Source organism: Culex quinquefasciatus, chromosome 2, assembly GCF_015732765.1.
Source record: "Culex quinquefasciatus strain JHB chromosome 2, VPISU_Cqui_1.0_pri_paternal, whole genome shotgun sequence".
NCBI classification, from domain to species: Eukaryota; Metazoa; Arthropoda; class Insecta; order Diptera; family Culicidae; genus Culex; species Culex quinquefasciatus.
This window is the reverse complement of record NC_051862.1, coordinates 196,910,897-196,926,368: the sequence shown is the minus strand read 5'-3', so window position 1 is coordinate 196,926,368 and position 15,472 is coordinate 196,910,897. Positions and strand designations below refer to the sequence as shown.

The 15,472-nt window shown below is 42.5% G+C and overlaps 1 protein-coding gene across 5 annotated transcripts in view; it reads left to right on the top strand.

Moving 5' to 3' along the window:
- The window catches only part of LOC6036481 (serine-rich adhesin for platelets), a 129,915-nt gene that overhangs the window by 106,434 nt on the left and 8,009 nt on the right, over positions 1–15,472 (top strand). For 2 of the 5 annotated variants that reach the window (XR_005277799.1, XR_005277798.1), the window contains exons 6-13: positions 1,250–2,700; positions 2,931–3,692; positions 3,827–3,973; positions 4,031–4,725; positions 4,787–5,003; positions 5,060–5,518; positions 9,692–9,815; positions 10,131–10,292. Coding sequence is in view for 1 of the 5 variants with exons in the window: in XM_038257939.1 (XP_038113867.1) it covers positions 1,250–2,700; positions 2,931–3,692; positions 3,827–3,973; positions 4,031–4,725; positions 4,787–5,003; positions 5,060–5,518; positions 9,692–9,815 (3,855 nt within the window). In the remaining 4 variants the exon portion in view is untranslated. The remainder of the gene's footprint in view (positions 1–1,249; positions 2,701–2,930; positions 3,693–3,826; positions 3,974–4,030; positions 4,726–4,786; positions 5,004–5,059; positions 5,519–9,691; positions 9,816–10,130; positions 10,293–15,472) is intronic. The other 3 variants (XR_005277800.1, XR_005277801.1, XM_038257939.1) reach the window with 3 other exon arrangements.

Sequence of the window (15,472 nt, the reverse complement as noted above, 5' to 3'; positions counted from 1 at the left end):
GGCAGTTTTAAAGGTTTTGCAGTGCAGATTCTGGAGGGGATATTTGGATGTTGACTATTCGTAAAAGTTGTTTCAGTTCTCGAGGTTCCTTAAGGAGGTTCAAATGCCTTTTACTATCCATTTGTTGTAAACTTTTGATGCATTTTCGATTACCGTCATAAGGGGTGACATTGGGTCTGCGGGGTTGAGATTGTGTCATACAAAAATGCAGACTCTTCGGAAAAGGGGAGTGTATTGCATGAATAAAAAGTACGGATTTGTTAACAACTTTTTTCTACTAGAAAGTAACTTTTTTGTGTATTTTTTTTTTAGATAACGCATTTTTTACAGTGCTATTTTTATTTCTGAATTGCCCATAACCTACTTTGCTGAAAACATCAAGTAAATCGCGAAGTCCCCAGATTTTCGATTAATCCACAGAACTTTTGTATGGACGGCCTTCAAATTTGTACAAAGTCTTGTATGGAACGTATGATGCAAACAAGTTTCTTTGGACAGTAATTTTTAAGAGGCATTTTTGACAAAATCATGCATTCCAATAAACTTTTTTTTTGTGAAATGCTTAAAATTTATTTTAAAATTCGTTACAGTTTTATTTACTAATTTTCTCACGATTTCTATATTTTTTGGTTTTCTTCGATGCTTACAAGAAATTATTTTTAAATAATGCTGCAAAACATTTTTGTCAACAAATCGTCGCCGTCGTGCTAACTTGTCGTACGTGCATTTTGGGCCAAATTGAGTTAAGAATGCCATTTTGTGCAGCTCACAATGCCGTACCTTTTGACCTACACAGATCCCCAAAATTCGATTTCAATCCTGAGATATTCAACGAAATCCGAAAAAACTCCGTGCATTTCTGCCACTTTACTTTTATCTTGTCGTGCTATCTTGTCACTCCCTAAAAATTGATGTAAGTGCGACAACTGGCCAAAGGAATTCCAGGTCAGAACGCGCTTGACGCACGTACAGGTTAGACTACCGTAAACATTTGTAATTATAATTCGGAACTCCAGCAACCAACTTCAACCAAACTTCGGAACAATGCACATAATGGTCAGCCAAACAAAATGTGTTTGTTACATTGCGTGCTTTCGTTTCTGTTTATTCAAGGTCAAACATTAAAACGCGTTTTTCTCGGAACGTCGAAATGGCGGGTGCGACAAGATAACACGACGACGTCGAAATGTTATAATAATTTACATTGGCGCATTCTTAACATTAATCCTAAACTCATTCATTTCCACAGAACCAGCACCCGCCCGGCCGACCTGCCCGAGAACTCGGTCAGCGTGTGGAAGATCCGCCAGGAGCTGGAGAACGGCCGCCGGCTCAACACCGCCATGCGCAACAACCACATAGACTTTGTCGCGCTGGACAACATCCTGAAGAGCGTGGCCGAGTCGCCGGTGCCCCCGTCGGAATCGCCGCGACCTTCTGCCACGAACACGGCTGGGAAGCCCCCGACCGCTTCTAGCTTTTTGACGGCCGAGTCGCTGAAGGAGATCCGGGGGAAGCTGAGGCGGTTGAGCAATGAGTCGCTGTACCGGGACGATATGAGTCCGGGCGATGAGGATGGTTCGGTGACGATTACGGAGGTGGAGACCAGGATGGGTCAGCTGCAGACGAGCAGTAGTTCGGATTCGTACAAGAGTAACAGTTTGGAGTCGAACAGGAAGGGGTCGACGGATAGTAATTCGGATGATTGGCACTCGCGGCGGAAGTCGTACGGGTTTGAGCGGATGCACCAACCGGCTGGGTTCATGGCCAAGATGGACTCGTCGACGGACAGTGGAATTGGCCGGTCGACGGATCTCAGCTCTAGCTGGTCTAGTGGTGGGAACGACGGTTCGGGTGCTCCCAGGGGGACGATTGTGACTTTGGGAGATCAGAAAGAAAAGTCGGCGAATCCAGCGATGGTCATCAAGATTACGAATGAAGCTCAGGAGAGTGTTAAGTCGAGCTACCGGGACGAGGAGATCAAGCGGCACTCGATTGCTGTGGATGAAACGAGTTACGTGCGCGATAGCCTGAAAACCATGTTCGAGAAGAAGACTTCGGTTAGTGTGAATGGGTTTACGCACACGTTCATCGATGACCTGAACAAGAACAAGAAGAAGGTCGAGTTTTGCAAGACGGAGGTGCACTTTACGGCGGATTCCGGGAGGGTAAACATTGTGGAGACTGACGAGAAACCGCCACCAACGAACAATTTCCGAAGAAGGCGCAGATCATCCGGAGGTTCTATAGGGTCATCGTACCTGCAGGCGATCAACTCAGGCGTTCCCGTGACACACTTTGGCGATCTGGAGAAGGGTGTCGTTGAAGCTGATCTGAAGGAGAACCCGGTGTACACGGCACCCCCGACCGTGACCACCACGGTGAACAACGGCCGTCCGGAACCGGCTCCACGCAAGACTGTACCGGCGGCGTCGGACGAAAGTGACGGCCACTCGGCGGATGAGATATCGTTGCGAGGCATCCTGAAGAACAAACCCGTCAAGCCGAAGCCGTACGTGCTCGGCGAGAACCTGGACAGCAGTGAAAGTTTGTGGGGCGTCAAGTTGAGACCGGTGTCGACGGAGCTGAACTACTGGAACGGTGACTCGGACGAGAAGGCCGGCACCGCGGACGAGAAGGAGAACGGAGCGGCATTCTCGACGAAGATCAACCTGACGCAACCTACGTGGAAACCTGACGGTAAGTGAAGTCTGAATTTTTATATATTCGTAGTTTGCTTTACATCTTCCAAGGATGAACTATCGCTGCACGCATTCCGACTAACCTTGAATTTAACCCGCATCCCTTTTGATTGGACCAAACCAGTAAACTAACTCTGTAATAAAGTCATACTCGCGTGCTGGTCTAAATCTACCATTTTTCTCTCTTGCACCTTTCTATCTCCCCCCTTTCGATGCAACGAAATCTAGAACCGTCAGACTCGATCCCAAAATCCACTACGAAAATCATGATCGATATGACGAAAGATCCCGTTGAACAACCCGCGAACCCGTTGAAGTCGACCTCGTTGATCATGCGCACGATGCGTTCGGCGAACCAGTTTGACGAAGCGATGAAAAAGCTGGAACAGGCTCGCCGTGACTCGCTGGAAAGTGGCGATGATCATCGATCGGCGTTTCAGCTGATCTCGAGCACGATCGCCAAGTCCAGCTCGGCCAGTAGCATTCAGAAGGACGCGACACCCAAACTGAGGGTCGCCAAGTACGCCGCTTCGCTGGACGGAGATTTGGACGAACCCGGAGTCGCTCCATCGACCGGCATACGCCGTAGTTACACCAACGAGTCTCGCCTGTCGGACTTTGAGGCCTACATCAGCAAGAACAGCATCCGTCGGTCCAGTACGGATGAGTTTTCTTCGGTCAGTATGGTCTCGAGCGTATCGAAGCCGGTGGCGGCTCCGCGGATGAAAAAACTGACCACGTCCAGCGCGTTGAGCCATCAGTTGACCCAACTGAAGCGGCTGTACGACGCCGCCGATCAGTACGACAGCGATGACAGCGCAAAAGCCGACGAAGAGGTCAAGCTTTACTTGGGGAATTTGGGCCACAGCGGCAGTGAAGAGAAATCTGGTGGCAGCGAACTATCCGGAAGCTGGAGCCGACTCAAGGCGAAGCGAAACATTCAAAAGTACCGCGATCAGGACGTGAAGATCACCGTCAACTCGACGTCAGGTAAGGGGTTCTTACAGTGCACTGTTTTACCTTATTTTTGATAGTTCATCCGACGTGTACATAATGAGCGTTGTGTGTGGTTTAGCTAACTAATTATTTAGCTTAATATTGATTAATTAATTAAATCTCTTCAGAATTTGAAATACTGAAGCCAGCGACCAACGGAACAACGCACACAACCATCACGACGAGCAGCAGCGAGAAGCAGAAGAACAGCAACGTAATGTCCATTGCCCTGAGAAGTCCAACGCCAACGAAGAAACTTTCAACGCCTAGCCCAGGTATTGAGGGAAATTTCGCTTGTCGAAATATCCTATAACTTATCTTACCCTTTCCAGTGAAAACTATCGAACCTACCCCAGTTCAGCCTCAACCGCAGCAGCAGCAGCAGCAATTGCTTTCCCCGCACTTTAAACGATACATCCCGAACGCTGCTGCTGCCGGCAAGCCGAACAGCGAACAAACCACCTCGACCTCAACGAACGGCACAGCACGAAACGAAGAACGGGCCTCACTTCGGCTGTCGTCCGGCGCACGACAACTCCGCGAGCATGAACTGTCGTTCTTCGGTGTCGCATCGAACCAGAACCAGAGAAAGACGCAGCCAGAGGCTGCCAGAACTCCCACAAACACGGCGTTTGTCCGCTCGACGACGCTCACGTCGTCCTTCATCAAGCGCAACTCGATCAACATGCACCCACTGTCCACGTCTGGATCTTCCTCGACGAACAACTCGACCAGCAGTTCGGTGAAGCCGCCGACCTCCACCTGGCAGCTGACCAACGACAAGCCGGACCTGCTGCGGCACAGCAGCGATGCGATCCTCAAAACGGCCAGGAGCTCATCCGCTGCGACGACGACGACGCTGGCGACAAGCACTTCCACGATGTCCTCGCTCGATCAGCAGCCACACTACGAAAATCTAGTCAAATCTGGCAAATCCGAACCCAAGCCGTACGACCGGAAGCAGGACCTCAAGCGGGACGAGGAGATCCTTGAGGAGCTAACGCGCGCAGCTGATGAGATTCTGAATGTGAGTAACGACTCAATCTGTCTACAAGTTGATCTTCATTGACTTTCCCCTAATTGAACAGGTTGTCAACAACATGTCGAATGCTGAAAGCAACGAAAGCATCCTCAACGATAAAACGTCAACGAACTACAGAACCACCGGAAGTGGGGTCACGCTGGGAACGATTCGCGAATGCTCCACAACCAACAAGCTGATGCGATCGTGTGGCGTCCAGGTGTCCAAGAACTTTGACGACAGTCTGAAGCGTCACCATCTGCAGCAGCGAACGTCGACGAGAGGTAGACATTGACTTCTTTCTAACTTAAATTTCCATTACATCCAATATTATCAACAGTTTCATCCGCCTCCTCCAACGAGAGCCTCCCGCGACCATCGCCAACGCGAACCACGTCCCAACGATCCGCCAACCACCACCAACAGCCAACGCAGTCGTCCGAGTCTCGCAACGGTAGCATCAGCAGCACCACCCGTCGCAAGTTGCTGAGCTCGGCCGTGTCCGACTCCCGCCGACTGACCCGCATGGCCAGCAAGGAACGTCTGTACGCGTCGAACGCTAGCTCCTCAGAGGATTTGCCCAACGTGGTGAGTGTGGAACCACCGCGGAGACCCCGACGCACCCGGTATCACAACGGGGGTGAAAAGGACACGAGCTCGACGACAACGGGGCAGCAGCAGCAGAGAGTGAGTTCGGCCAAGAGTGTGACCTCCGAGGGGCGGCGAAGTGACGAGCAGAGAAGTGTGGCGACGAGTCGATCGCATCGGAGTGAACGGTCGTCGACGAGATCGAGTAAAGGTAGGTTTGGTTCAAACTTTAATTTTATGAGTTCCGGTTTGATAAACGCACAGAACATAAATGCAAAAATATCCATTAAAATAATCATCAAAAGCCCTTGAGCATTTCCATACCAACTAGAGAATCGGTTGTGCCCAACCCTCTTCGATATCAATGAAACTTTGATATGTTATCCTGAGCTTATACCTATATATGCCATTTTTGTGTATATGGACCCAGTTGCACTCAAGTATGACATCGGATCAGTGGTCATAGACAAACATGAAGTAAATTTGACGGACAAACTTGTAGGAAATTTGAAGTGCTGTGGAAGAAAGTTACTCGGCACTTCTAGGAGATTTTATGATTTTTAAATTTAAAACCTTCAATAATTTCACCTTCAAGAATCCGCCATTTTTGTTTGTTCAAAATTTTTGTGGAAATTGCCCAAAATTTTGTCACGAAAAATGCAAGATTGAGCAACTCTCCTGAAAAAATACAAAAATCATTTAATGGTCTAAACGTCAATTAAAAAAAACCATAACGAGAATCGACTATGGGACCACGTGGACTATGGGAACCACGTGGACACTTTTTTTGAAATCTCAAACAACACAATAGCGTTAATATTAAGCATTTTTTTAAACTTTCCCGAAGAAAGTATTAGGTTTTACGCCGACTGGGTTAGAAATTTGACAGCTTGGCTGCACTGTTTACATTGTTTGCACGTGTGTCTCAATAAAAATGAGTGTGCATGTGCACTCGTGACGTCACGCTGTAAAACTTGATTGTGCTATCTTGCTCCTGTCAAACCCAGACGGAAAAGGGGGGCGCCGGGCGGGCGTTTTGTCTTGGGCGCTGCACTTAGCTGCGCAAGACGTCTGGCAGATTTTCCCCCCGACTGGCCCAAGAATGTTGCCAGAATTCTGGCGAATATGCAACAAACCGGTCGTGCACGGTTCAACCGATTGAACCGATTGGTTTTTGTGCCAGACAGCTGTGAGTTATCTCGCCAGATTTTCGCCAGATTCGTCGGGCGTCACGCAAAACCTGGCTAAAAGAAATGTGCCAAGTGTGTCTGAACTGCACGACAAACGTCCGCCTGCGCCAGACATTCAAATTTACCAGATTTTTTTCCGACCGGGAATGATACTGCGTCCTCAAAACTGGTCTAAAACGTGTTTTTGCTCTGAAATCACGTTTTAGACCAGTTTTGAACACGCTGTATCTATTGACAGGAGCAAGATAGCACAATATTTTCTTCGGGAAAGTTTGAAAGAATTTTCTCTACGCTATTGTGTTAGTTTTAAAATATAATGGAAAATAATAATGATATAAATCAAAATGTAAAAAGAGGGTTTTCCATACTAATTCCCATACAAAATTTAAATGCTATGCGCAAAGTATGCAAGCAACCAAAAAAATTAATAAATAAATAAACGACTTCTTGGATCAATATGAATACAGACCATTAATGGTAGGACTCCTAACTATGATTTGCAGTGAAATACGGGACAATTCGAACGCATTTTTAAAGATTTTTGAACTACTTTGATATTGCGGATTTCAGAGATTTTTAGACAAAGCTCTCCAACAAAGTGACACACACTTTAGTTTGAAACTGTTCTAAAGTGGTCGAAAGCACCCACTCGGAAAATAATCTGGTAAATTTGAGTGTCTGGCGCAAGCGGACGTTTGTCGTGCAGTTCAGACACACTTGGCACACTTATTCTAGCCATGTTTTGCGTAACGCCAGACGAATCTGGCGAAAATCGGGCGAAATTTCTTCCAGCTGTCTGGCATCAAAATCAACCGGTTCAATCGGTTGAACCGTGCCCGACCGGTTTGTGTCCTATTCGCCAGAAATCATGGCAGAGTTCTGGGGCAAATCTGGGGGAAATTCTACCAGATGGCTGGTGCATGCTCCCAGACGAACGCCAGAAATGCGTCCGCCATTTCCGACCGGGCAACAAAGCTCAGTCGAGACACGCACCACTCTAGGTGAGAGGGGGGGAGAAGGGGTAGGATTTCAAGTGTGCAGATATTATTTGCAAGGGTCTAGAATTTGGTGCAAAGTGTGCAATATTTTCTATGAAAAGGATAATTTTTCAGTAAATGGCAAATAATAAGTTCTCAATTATTTTTGGGAATTTTTCATTGTATGAAAACATTGTTCCTGAGGCAAAACCCATCAAAATCCGGGTGATCCCGAAGATTTCCACCACATCGTGTTTTTTTGGGACACACTCCCGGTCGGAAAAAAATCTGGTAAATTTGAGTGTCTGGCGCAGGCGGACGTTTGTCGTGCAGTTCAGACACACTTGGCACATTTCTTTTAGCCAGGTTTTGCGTGACGCCCGACGAATCTGGCAAAAATCTGGCGGAATAACACACAGCTGTCTGGCACAAAAACCAATCGGTTCAATCGGTTGAACCGTGCACGACCGGTTTGTTGCATATTCGCCAGAATTCTGGCAACATTCTTGGGCCAGTCGGGGGGAAAATCTGCCAGACGTCTTGCGCAGCTAAGTGCAGCGCCCAAGACAAAACGTCCGCCAGGCGCCCCCCTTTTCCGTCTGGGCTAATGGTCAAGCTTGCCCGGTCGGAAATGGCGGGCACAATTCTGGCGTTCGCTTGCGCCAGCCATCTGGCAGAATTTCCCCCAGATTTACCCCAGATTTCTGCCATGATTTCTGGCGAATATGACACAAACCGGTCGTGCACGGTTCAACCGATTGAACCGGTTGATTTTTGTGCCAGACAGCTGGCAGAACTTTCGCCCGATTTTCGCCAGATTCATCTGGCGTTACGCAAAACTTGTCTAGGCTAAGTGTGCCAAGTGTGTCTGAACTGCACGACAAACGTCCGCCAGCGCCAGACACTCAAATTTACCAGATTATTTTCCGAGTGGGTGGTCATGACTTCTACAGGTGAAAAAAAAAGTCTCGTTAGAATCCATCCAAAAACCACGTGGATATTTTAATCTGAGTCTGAAAATTCCAAAAAAAGTATCCATGTGGGCATTTATCAACAAATTATCATTTTTGGTGGCTATAACTTTGAAACATTGCACGATATCTATTTAATGTGAAGTATTTGTCGATTTCAAAATTTAGTTTACATATGAAAAAAATAGACTTTTATAAACGTTTTTTTTAATCATGACTTTTTTTTCTAAAAACACTGTCAATTAAATTTGAACAGCTTGAGCTATAAGTTCTAATTTTTGTTTTCATATAAACCATATCCAAAAAATGATAATTATAAAATAAAACTTATTTTCTCATTTTCTTTTTTTTTGTAGGAAAAGTCTAATTTTTGTAAAATTTTGTTTTTTCTTTCTTTTTATTTGGATACAACATTAGTTACTCCCTACATAAATTGTTGAGGGTTGGTCATACAAAATGGCTATGAATTTCTGTATCTTGAAAAGGGACCATCCATAAACCACGTAGACACTTTAGGGGGGGTATGGCGATTGTCCACGATCCATACAAAAATGTTTTTTTTTGTATGGACAATTGTCCACGAGGGGGGCGGGGGTGGGATTTTCTGATCAATTTGGTGTCTAGGGAATAGTTGTAGGTTATAATTAGTACTTTTCAAAAAAAATGGTACAAGGAAAAAAAGATTGTTTATTTAACTTTTTATCACTTATAGTTGATTTCCCAAAATTTTGATTTTGAATTTTTGAAAATATGTAATATGTTTTAAGGGACCAAGAAGACATCGTTTGAACCGACGACGTTTGAACCATAGTGATAGATAATGCAAAAGCTGGTTCCTAAGATTTGATTTTTTTTGGAAAAATGTAATTTTTGGAAGAATATTAAATATGTGTAAAAAATTGCAAATTTTACGCTAAAATTTTCGTAAAATAAAAAAAATACTTTGTAAAGGAAAGCCACCCTTATAAAATTATTTTGAAGAAATGTGAAAATTCCCTACAGCATCACAAAGAATACGAACCAATGACAATTAGTTTTTCTAAGTGACACCTGATTAGCCTGTGTTTTTCAATTGACGATATGTGTTTTGGAAAGTATTTTCTGATCTCTTTAATAAAGATAATTTCAAAATCTGTTAATAGATTTTGTGTAGAATATGGCAAGTTTGATTGTGAGTCGATATGCATAATTGAAGGTGGGTTGAACCGAAATCTTAACATATACCCTTTCTCACCCCTCACAACAGTGCACACCACCGGAGGCACCCTGGTCAGCACCACCAGCACCACCGCCACCGGCAGCGTCCTGCCCAGCATCGACCAGCAGCACCGCATCCGCACCAAGTCCGGCGCGTCCGTCCTGACCACTACGTACGTATTGCAAACGTTTGTCGTGCCACCGCCGCGGCGTAACCGTAACCGCCGCCGTAACGGATCCCAGCGGAGGCCGGTGGTGGCCGCCACTTCCGGTGCCATTGTACGGCGGCACTCCTCACGCTTGCGAGCCGATGTCACTAAAACCAAAAACAAGCTTAAACGGCGCCGAAGCCAGCTCGAGCTGTGCATTTGCTCGTAGCCCCTTAGAAAAAAAAACTACAAGCAATGGGTGGTGAACTGCTCCTTTTGTGTGTGTGCCTTTTTTGTGTTAATTGTGACCCCTTTTGTTTGCCGGCTTCCCCTCCCCAGGGCTTCTTCTCTGCTAAACCCTCCAAAGCTCAAACTTTCAATCCGACAAACGCTGGCTTAAACAATACGTGCGCGCGAGCTATGGCCAAAGGACGCCGCAAACCAGCGGAAACCGGTGGTGAACACGCATTGAACGCAAATTTTGTGATAAGAACAGCATAGGTGAATTCGATTTTTCTAGTTTATAGACGTCGTTCATTCATTTCATCTGGGACTAACCACAGTCTTTGTTACATCTAATATGTTTCACTTTGGATTAATTTCATTTGGTGTGTGGAATTCTCTTCTGTGAAGATAACACTATCAAATCACATTCAGATTTTTATCGCCATAACTATCCAGAAAAACGAAGTACATTATACAAATAAAAAATATAACGATATCGTTGAAATTAATTTAATTTTAGAGCAATTCTCTACCAAAATCGGAAATGGATTTTATTTGTGTTTTTTGATTTGGCTCAAACTTTGTGAGGGCCTTCCTTATGACCAAATAAGCTATTTTCACCCTTACAAGTCTCCATACAATTTTGACTGCTGTCCATACAAAAATTGTATGAAAATATTCAAAAACTGTAACTTTTGAGTGAATTTTCTGATCAATTTGGTGTCTTCGGCAAAGTTGTAGGTATTGTTGAGGACTTTTGAAAAAAAAATAGGTACACGGAAAAAATGCAGATTTTTTAAACAACTTTTTTTTTCACTTATACTCAATTTCCCAAAATACGTATTTTTTTATTTTCGAGATGTTTTAGATGTTTTAGGGGACAAAAATCCGCAACTTTTGAGCCATAGAGAAGCATGGTCAAAAAATCTACCGCCGAGTTATGAATTTTTGAAAAAATAGTAATTTTTGGAAAAAATTGAAGTTTCATGCAAAAACATTTTTTTTAAAGGGCTCCGTTTTCAAGATATAGCCACCGAAAGTTCGATTTTAGCGAAATATTTGCAGTTTTTCGATTTTTAAAATTAGTGACCATGCTGACTAATGACGATATCTCAGCAACTAATGGTCCGATTTTCAATGTTAATACATGAAACATTGTGAAATTTTCTGATCTTTTCGAAAAAAAATACTTTGATTTTTTTTAAATCAAGACTACCATTTTAAATGAGCATAATATTCAATGTTTGGCCCTTTTAAAATGTTAGTCTTGATTTAAAAAAATAAAATATTTTTCGAAAAGATCGGAAAATTTCACAAATGTTTCATGTATTAACATTGAAAATCGGACCATTATTTGCTGAGATATCGTCATTAGAAAATGGTGGGTTGTTTTGGTGAGATTAAGAAAACTTCAATTTTCGTGTTTCTTTTTCTTAAAGCGGCTCAATCTCAGCAACCCGAGGTCCAATCTTCAATGTCTCTTAGACAATTTTATAGCAAATTTTCTGAACTTTTCAAAAAAAAATTAGAAATTGTCACTCATGGTCACTATTTTTAAAAACCAAAAAACTGCAAATATTTCGCTAAAATCGAACTTTCAGTGGCTATATCTTGAAAACTTAGCCCTTTATCAAAAAATCTATAAAGTACTTTTCGATTGCAAATTCAATTTTGCATTAAAAAATAATGTCAAAATTGTTTTTGCATGAAACTTTGATTTTTCCAAAAATCACTATTTTTTTAAAAATTCATAACTCGGCGGCAGATTTTTTGACCATGTTTCTCTATAGCTCAAAAGTTGCGGACTTTCGTCCCCTAAAACATATCAAAAAATCTCGAAAATCAAAAAAAAAATACATATTTTGGGAAATTGAGTTTAAGTGAAAAAAAAGTTGATAAAAAAATTGTATGGAGACTTGTATGGGTGAACCAATGACGCAAAATAGCTTATTTGGTCATATGGAAGGCCCCCACAAAGTTTAAGCCAAATAAAAAAATACAAAAATTAAAATGGTCGAAATCGGCCGATTTCGTAGATTATCAAAAAACTAAAATTCAACAAGTTAAGCGGAGACCATTTTTTGCAGTATTATATACATATTTTTATGTGATCCAAAAGAGACTTTATCAATAGAAAAGAAAAACCCCCATTGGTTAAACTTTTTATCTTTTTTCTTCCTTAATAACAGTAAAATTTTCAAATTACTTATGCAAAATCCGTGCATTTTCTATGGGAAGTGATCATGAAACAAAAACCTTTATAAATTTACAAAGTAATCTTTAGTCGTTTGTAGATCAAACTTTGTCAATTTCAAAAAACTTGTCCTCGAATAGTCGGAATCAAATTTGGTGCTGGACATTTCGCCTAAAGTCGATACGCTTAATAGACATTTCGCCCAAGATCGTTTAGACGAACGGAAAAATAACGATGGAATACGAATTGTGAAGAATAAAAAAAGGGAATTGTGAAGAATAAAAAAGGGAAATGCGAAACCAAAAAAAAAAACTTTTTGCGATACTAAACATCGTACCAGCTTAATTAAATTTAAAAATTATCAAAAGTGTCTTAAACACTGAAATAAAAAAATAGTACCAAATTCCTTTATTCTAGGAATTTTGTCTCTTTTCCTTATTTAGTAATCGGGTTTTTTTGGATTACTTAATAAGGAAAGGAGCCAAAATTCCTAGAATTTAGGAGTTTAGTACTTTTATTTTTTTTCACGACGTACAGACGTATCATTGCCGAGATAAAGCTATTTGAAGTTAGCAGTTTCAATAAATGGGTGCCACGATATCTCAACACTGCTTCGACCAAATCGGCTCAAAATTTTGGTGAAGACTCGCTAAACCGGTCCCGTGTGCATGACGAAGGCTGATTAAAAAAAAGTTTATTTAAAAAAAAGAATAAAATATTTTTGTGTTTTTCATATAAAAAATCGTCAGTTTTTGATTTTTGTATTTTTTTCGAAAAGCAAAATTTCAAAATTGGGCTTCGTCATGCACACGGGATATGTCTTGAGAGTCTTCACCCCAAATTTCAGCAAATTTGGTCCATCCAATCTCGAGATATCGTGGCACCCGTAAATCAACTCGTTGTTCCGAGAAAAAAACGCTCACAAAGTTTGACAGTCCGGTTTGCGCATGGCAAAACTTTGAACTTAAATCGTCTTCTAATCGCTTATATCATGACATGTCTTCATGAAACTTTCAGGAGTGATTGGAATTCATCTTTTTAAAGGATTTAATAAATATTCGGAAATATGAAATATTGAGATTTTCCACATGTATGTAGCCCCTTAATGATTAGCTTTCATCTTCATTTGAAAGCTTTTCTGCGATCTTTCGAATGCTGTATCGAACAACTGCTAATTTTAACTTTTATATAATCCACAAATTCGGAACACTTTTTCCTTACGGATGTAAACAAACTTTGGTTCTCCTCATGAGTACACATTTTTTAAAAAATAATGACTTCACGGACTGAAACAAACGAAATTCAAGTTTAGTTATGTTTTATGAATGGTTTGATGATTTTTTTTGTGAAAATATCAGTTAAATTCAGGAGGCACAATAACATCCCACAATTATTTGCGCAATGTCCAAATAAAGGTCCTAAAAATAATAAGGTCGACAGAAAAGATCCATTTGGCATGCTATTGACAATTTATCACAAAAGTGTTCAGAATTTGTGAGTGTTCCGAATATGTGGGATGACTGTATGTTGTATTGCAACAAAAAATTGAATTACACTCTTTTGTCCTTTTAATCAAAATACAGCATTTCCACGTCAAACCAGCAAGATTCAGATCAATTGTGCTCCGATTTGGCTAAAATTTGGTTTGGAAACGGAACGGCTGAATTGATTTTAGCTCGCCGCTTTGATAGCTTTTTTGAAGGTCTCGGAATTAAAGAGCTCACAGCTGAAAATATTTGTCTATGATTTTTCAGGATATTTGAAGTAATATATCCAGTGATGGTAAATATCTATTTACAAGATTCTGAGATATGATTGAAAAAAAAAATAGTTATCGGAATTCGGAACATTAAGTTAACATAAAGCACCGTGCGTCTCCAGAAAAATGTACAGGGAACTCATTTCGATGGAGAAGCATGGTACTTTTAGTTCGATTGAACTACTGAAATCGGATAATATAACACCAAATTTGCTACTCGACACCGGTTAAACCTGTTCAACCTCCTCTCTTCATGATTTCAGTTCAACCCTGCAATGAATTTCACAATCCTGATCCTACCTACGTGCAGTCCAGTGCATCTGGCCAGCCCAAGCTAATCTCACAACATCCCGTATAGTTTGTCGTAATCTTAGCGCAACTATAAACGTCTGATAACGCGCCTAAACCGTGCATCATAGTAATGTCTAAATGATTAATAAAGAAGATTGCAGTCTCGAACTCTCTCGGGTTGAACTTTACCGTTGACCGTTGTCCGGCGACGACGACGACGACGACTCCACCGCGGAATACCCGGATCATCGCCAGCTGCACTTTCCGCTCGATTTGCCGCGATAGCGAAACAATCAATCGTCGTCGTCGTTAACCCCGTTGGCGTTCCCCTTTAGTTGGACCTGAAATTGAGGTCATCTGCTGCGACTGATCTTGCTCGCCGATGGCTTGGAATATATATATATATAGTGCAATCACGTGGATCAGCGGTGATTGCGCGTATGATACTGCTCACGCGTGTTACGTGGCGATTTTACTCACTTCGATTGAAATGCGTGATTGTGGCTATGAGGTTCATTTGTTTTTGTTTTTTTACTAAGAACAGACAATCTGATAACTGATTACAACGGAACTATTTACATTTCAGTAGAAATGGAAGCAAATATTTAAGTAACCAGCTAATCCTAAAGAGGAAACCTTACAAAAAGGGATTTTCATATGGCGATGCCTTTGTGCTCTCTTATGCTAACTGGATAGAAATCCCAGCAAGCTTAGAACAAGAGAGCACAGAGGCATCGGTGTGTTGAACAGTTGAACTTTCTGGTTTGACGCCAGCACAAATCAATAGCAGACCGATTCTTCGGCTCCTGTTCAAAAAATTCCCAAGTTTTTTCAGCGTTTTGGCTGTGTGTGGGGCACACGCATGAGAGCGTGCCAGTCTATGTAGAGAGTGCCTATTGCACTCTCGCAGTGACAACAGGGAACTGCTCGATGACAGCGTGCGGCTGCCAGTCGGGCAGTCGCATCTCAGCAAGCGGACAAGCAAGAAGCACGTCGCGGTCCGTGATCACTCCCACGTGGTGGGTGATTTCCTGGAGGCAGTTTGCGGCTACACATTTTGGCGACCGTGGCAGATATTTTGCTTACTTTTTTATAGCAAATCCTGCAGTTCTCACTTTGAAATCATCCAGGAAATCACCCACACTGCGTTTCTGTACCGGTATTTTTGTTTGTTTGGGTAAGTGCCGTACTTATTGCGGTTGGTGTTGTGCG